At 50.7% G+C, this 6,000-nt stretch overlaps 1 protein-coding gene across 2 annotated transcripts in view; it reads left to right on the forward strand.

Annotated features, from left to right (window-relative positions):
- MAP4K1 (mitogen-activated protein kinase kinase kinase kinase 1) overlaps nt 1-5,417 on the forward strand; it is a 67,846-nt gene extending 62,429 nt beyond the window's left edge. The window contains exons 26-31 of one of the 2 annotated variants that reach the window (XM_081868838.1): nt 297-471; nt 955-1,023; nt 1,659-1,742; nt 2,969-3,039; nt 4,336-4,391; nt 5,215-5,417. In XM_081868838.1, the coding sequence (XP_081724964.1) occupies nt 297-471; nt 955-1,023; nt 1,659-1,742; nt 2,969-3,039; nt 4,336-4,391; nt 5,215-5,284 (525 nt within the window). In that variant the 3' untranslated portion in view covers nt 5,285-5,417. The remainder of the gene's footprint in view (nt 1-296; nt 472-954; nt 1,024-1,658; nt 1,743-2,968; nt 3,040-4,335; nt 4,392-5,214) is intronic. The other variant, XM_081868837.1, reaches the window with a different exon arrangement.
- The last annotated feature ends 583 nt before the right edge of the window (nt 5,418-6,000 follow it).

Genomic DNA, 6,000 nt, shown 5'->3' on the forward strand with positions numbered 1-6,000 from the left:
ACCACCACCGAAGGACCAACAACTCAGGGGCTGCCCAGGATCATGGAGAAAGGAGACAGAAGCCTTGGAGGAAGGGGAAACGTGGTGGTTGAGGTCAAGGCGGCGGCCGCCCCTGTGCCACCACCATCGCTGCAGCATCAACATCCCGAACATAGTATTTATTTATTTTATTTAAAGTGTCCCCGGACTCATTGAAAAAAATCTGGTAACCTTAGTTGGCTTCTACGATCGCAGCCACTATTCACACAGGGCTACGTCTGCAGGCTTGTCCAAGTACCCTTCCCTTCCTTTGCCAGTATTTCGACTTCCCACTGCCCTCGCCGCTTCCGGTCTTTGAGATGCTGACGTCCCCCAATGAGGAGTACCCGGTGGTCTGTATCGGAGTGACCAAGGGCCCCCCAGGACAGGCAGTCCAGTTCCAGATCATCAACCTCAATTCCCTCACTTCCTGGTTCATCGATGACGGCAGCAGTAAGAACACTTGCAAGTGTGTGTGTTTGCAAAAGCATCAGGTTGCAGGGACATCCAGAGCTGGAGGGGCTGTATTCTAATCCAGAATGGGTGTAGCCAGGAATTTTGTTGGGGGGGGGGCAGCCAAAGTTGTGGAGCTTTCCTTGGGAAATTGCGGGGGGAAATAAATAGGAAATTGCAGGAATCAGGCTTTTGCTGGACGGAGTGGGTGGGTGCGGAACCCCAGATAATTGAGTATTTTCGATGCTTTTCAATAATATTTGTGGATCCAGGGCCCCCCTCTCTGGCTATGCCCATTCCCAGAGAACAAGAACTGGGAGCGGGGGGTGTGTGTGTGTGTGCTTTGCCGACCAAGCAAAAGCAGGTCTGGCTGCCTTGAAATGGGGGGAAACCTTAGCACCTGATGATTTAGAGGAGGTAGACATGAACACCGAGCTCAAAATGCCCTATATATTTTTTTGTTATAAACACGTTTCTCAACAGAACCTTTGTGTACTGGCCCGGTCCAGGTGACGCAGCTGGACAGCAAGACGGTGATGGTTCTGATGAACAGTAAGTACAGAGAGAGGAGGCGGTTGGTGGGTCGGCAGAGTGTCGCCTTCGTGCTTTCTTGCAGGCACCAAAACGATCTGGGAGCAGTCGCCGAGACCACATAACACCGGCAATGAAAAACCTACATTGGCTCCCAGTACGTTTCCGAGCACAATTCAAAGTGTTGGTGCTGACCTTGAAAGCCCTAAATGGCCTCAAAGGCCCAGTATACCTGAAGGAGCGTCTCCACTCCCATCGTTCAGCCCAGAAACTGAGGTCCAGCGCCGAGGGCCTTCTGGCGGTTCCCTCGCTGTGAGAAGCCAAGTTACAGGGAACCAGGCAGAGGGCCTTCTCGGTGGTGGCACCCACCCTGTGGAACACCCTCCCACCAGATGTCTAGGAGAACAACAACTACCAGAGTTTTAGAAGACATCTGAAGGCAGCCCTGTTTAGGGAAGCTTTTAATGTTTGAGGCGTTACTGTATTTTGATATTGTGTTGGAAGCTGCCCAGAGTGGCTGGGGAAGCCCAGCCAGATGGGTGTGGTATAAATTATTCTTATTCTTATTCTTATTCTTATTCTTATTCTTATTCTTATTCTTATTCTTATTCTTATTCCTATTCTTATTCTTATTCTTATTCTTATTGTTTCCCCAGGGAGTGTCCGGTTTGTCAGCCTCGGAGGCGAGCTGCTTCCGTGCCCCCCAGAACTCGTCTTTGACGTGGCGGTGGAGTCAGTTGGTGGGTCTCTTCCGCCTGCCCTCTCCAGCCCGCCCCCCTGCTTGTTCCGCTACACCTGGAGCCTGTGTTCTCCTCTCCTCCTCTTCCAAGTTGTTTCTGAGTGGGTCCCAGAGAAAGTTGCGTTTCTGCGTTCTGATACCAACAGCTTTGGTTTCCCCCAGAGCGTCTTGGTGGCAGCTGTTAACTGGAGGGCTAAACGATTTATTTCCCCCCAACCTGCTGCCCCATCATTCCTGTTCTCTGTTTGGGGTGGTGTGTGTTCTGGGTCATGCAGTGGCTTGATCGCTGCACAAGATATTGCGCTAGGTTAAGCTTTGGGGGGCCCTTTTAGCTTGCGGATGTTAGTGCCACTTCGGAAGAATTTCCTTCCGACTCCAGAGAAAGCTGTATTAATGGAGAAATCTGAGGGTTACCTTGGACAAAAAACAAGGACACCAGCCAGGAATACCAGAGCAAAACAGCAGCCAGTAGGCTTGGTCTTTATTGAAGACTGTCGCGACAGGACTCCCACCTGCCACCAGGTGGAACAAGATGGAAGCCCCAAACAAAAGAGCCCCCAAACTTTTATTAGCTGCTCATCCCCATGTTACATCCCCCCCCCAACTACATCACGGTTACATCATGAAAGGGGAGGCCTGGTGGCCGGAATCTGAGCATCCTGGACCCTGCCCCATGGTTCTCCTTGCCCTCCACCAAACACCCATCAAGTGTAACAAAAGAGATATTTACATTTCCCTGTTTCCCAGCCAAGTTCATCGCACCCTTTTGTCTTCATCTGGGTTTGCTATTTCTGGAATGGCTACCTGTCTGGCACTCAGGTATCAGGATGCCAGTGATTATCACTCAGGCAGAGGGGCTGCTGAGTAGCTGAGCTCACATGTCTATGAATTTCTGAAGTTTTCCCAGTGAGCCAGTACATAGATCCATTTATCAGTGAATTCTTACATTTGGTATGGTGCAGCAAAGGCCCTTTGAATAGATAGGAAGAAACTGCGATGAGGTGTTTTGTGGGGACAAATCACAAAAGTCACAAACCCGATTGTGCTAGTTTTGGTAGTGGGCTGCATGCGCATGATATCTGCTGGAGGGGCAACGCCCCCCCCCAGCCTATACATAAATTCCTGCAACAGCTGCATCTCCAAGCCCAGTGTGAGGCATCTCAAGTGAAATTGGGGGAGGCGACTGCGGCAGACTCTGAATTCACTTTTGCCTCTTTCTCTTCACAGCGGTGGTGCGGAACTGCGTGCACGCCTTTTGGTGTCACGGCGTGCAGATGTGGCCTCTTGGATCAGGACAGGTACAGAGGGATCCCTCCTTCCAGCATTGTGGCAGAGCTGGGCTTCTTGGGAGACCAGGCCAAAGGCCCATAGAGGGGCGGAGAATTCCTCACTTCCCGCAGTCTCAAACCCCTTCTTCCCGTTTTCTTGTCAGGCCAAGGTGCTAAGTGGGTTCTTAATTCCTCTTTCTGGAACCCTCCATCTACCACCCTCCCCTGTTGTCGCTCCCTCTACATTATTATTTTTTTTGCAGAAATGAGAGTAAATCAAGCAACCAAGCAACCGCCAACCTTGCAGGGTGTGCTTGCAGAACAGTTTCCAGCTCAGTAGCTGCTCTTCCCCTTTCTCCCAGCCCCTTTACCCTGCTTGTAGCAGCAGAATAGCCCTCTTATCTGCACCCAGGGTGTGCCCCCGTTTTCCTACACTTGACCCCAGAGGTGTAAGATCAGGGGTAGGCACCCTAAGGCCCAGGGGCTGGATGCGGCCCAATCGCCTTCTCAATCTGGCCCATGGACGGTCCGGGAATCAGTGTGTTTTTAAATGAGTAGAATGTGTGCTTGTATTTAAAATGCATCTCTGGGTTATTTGTGGGGCATAGGAATTCGTTCATTATTTTTTTCAAAATATAGTCTGGCCCCCCACAAGGTCTGAGGGACGGTGGACCAGCCCACAGCTGGAGAAGTGTGCTGACCCCTGTTCTAGACAGCTTAATGAATAGTTCTGTGCACACTTATGTTCACCAAGATGTGAATGTGAGCTCCAATACTTTACATGAGTAGAATATGTGCTTGTATTTAAAATACATCTCTGGGTTATTTGTGGGGCATAGGAATTCGTTCATTATTTTTCCCCCAAAATATAGTCTGACCCACCACATGGTCTGAGGGATGGTGGATCAGCCCACAGTTGAAAAAGGTTGCCAACCCCTGTTTAAGATGCTTGGCACGAGGCTAAAGGGGTTGGGGGCTGGTTGCTGCTTCCTAAGCGGACTTAGACTGGCTCCCTTTGTTATCCTTCTGCTGGCAGGCTGAGACCTTTCTGCTCAGACAGGCCTTTGGAAAACCAAGGAGCAGAGCAGATAGTGCCGACCACTGGGCTGCTGTCAGGGCACACTAGATTTTAATTGCTGGTTCTAAATGGGTTCTGGTGAATTTTAATTATTGTTTTTAAACTGGTTTTTCTTTTATTACATTTCAAATTTTGCAATGATGTTTTTGAATGGTGCAAGTCGCCTTGAATCCCAGCTTCGGGGAAAGATGGGAAACAAATACATTAAATAATAATAATAATCCTGACACAACCCCATTACTTCTCAGTTACAACAGGAGGTGCAGGATCAGCGCTGGACTTTCCGTTCAATAGGAACCTCCAGGTAGGTTTCAGAAGGATCCAATTTTATCTGTATACAGTAGAGATACAATGACAACCACCACCTAGGTTTGGGACCCCAATGTGCCTTTGGGCATCTTGGCACTTTGCTTGGTACCCTTCTTGGCACCCATCACAGCCCCCATGCCTCTTCCAGTTCTATTTAATTTTTTTATTAAAAAAATATATATATATGTGGCTGGTTTTGTGGCTGGGAGTATTGCCCCTCTTTGTTGGGGCCGCCACATTTTTTTTCCATCCGTGCTTTGTGTTGTGTTGTGGGGTAGGGAGTCCATTGAATTTGAGCATCACCAGTGTTTATTCTGTGTCATGGGTATTCTGGGCTCTTTATCCAGGTCTGCCCCGATTCAGAAAAACTTCAAGACTTACTGGGCTCCGTGAGCAGCTGTGGCGGCCCATCTGGGAGGGTGTACCCCACGATCTTGGGCAGGTTCATGCAGGGAGCCTCAGTCTGCAGCCCCTGTGACGGCAGATGCCTCCTGCCCCCTCAAAAAGACCACCATCCAAAGAGCCGCTCACCTGTGCCCTGTGCCCTGTGCGCCAGTGTGGTGTAGTGGTTAAGAGCGGTAGTCTCGTAATCTGGTGAACCGGGTTCGCTTCCCCGCTCCTCCACATGCAGCTGCTGGGTGACCTTGGGCCAGTCACACTTCTCTGAAGTCTCTCAGCCCCACTCACCTCACAGAGTGTTTGTTGTGGGGGAGGAAGGGAAAGGAGGTTGTGAGCCGCTTTGAGACTCCTTCGGGTAGTGATAAAGCGGGATATCAAATCCACACTCTTCTTCTTCTTCTTCTGCCATCTTCTGCCAGCACCGTCGTGTTAGAGACCCGGCCTGTGGGCGATCCGAACTCTGCCAGCAACCTCTACGTGCCAGAATGACACTTGCCCCCCTGACCTGCCTACAAGTGGAGCATGTGCGCCAAAACGGCCCCTGCCACCCTCTCCCTGACCCTCACAGGCATGGAGAGCCTTAGAGGAGCTAGGGGGTGAGTGGGTAAGAGAAGCCAGCCTATCTCAGCACTGGTCAAGGGCCACTTAGCATTGTGCTGTTCCCAACAGGCACAGAGCGACACACCAAACTCCTGGTTTCATGGGTCTTCCTTTTACGTATCACGCCACGCCAGTAAAAAAGCAATTTTTTTAAAAAAGCGTTCGTTTTTTGCTTTCCTCGGAGCGGGCTCAGTGCAAGGAAAACAACTGGAGAGCCCAGGAGTACCATGAAATATGAGCCAACTATGTGGGGAGGCCCTTCGTTTGAGGGTGGGTGAGGGGACTGGGAGTTTGCATTCGGGCTGGTCGGTGACAGGCGTTGCCCTTTGAGGGCCGATTCAGGCTGCACCTCTGAACCAAATCAGGAACTGGGAATGCCAATCGGGAAGTGAGAAGCAGGAACTGACACCAGCCTTGTGCAGCTCGGAAAGACAGGGAGAGATTGCATGTGTTTTTGTGGCTGTCCGTCCTGGGGTTGCCAGACCTCAAGTCTGACCTGAAATCTCCAGGTTTGCCTAACCCTCTCCATGCAGCTTGCAAGAGTCAGACGGGCAGGTAAAGGGTAAAGGTAAAGGGGACCCCTGACCATTAGGTCCAGTCGTGAC

The sequence above is a fragment of the Podarcis erhardii genome (genome assembly GCF_964252035.2).
Source record: "Podarcis erhardii genome assembly, chromosome: 7".
Taxonomy (NCBI): Eukaryota; Metazoa; Chordata; class Lepidosauria; order Squamata; family Lacertidae; genus Podarcis; species Podarcis erhardii.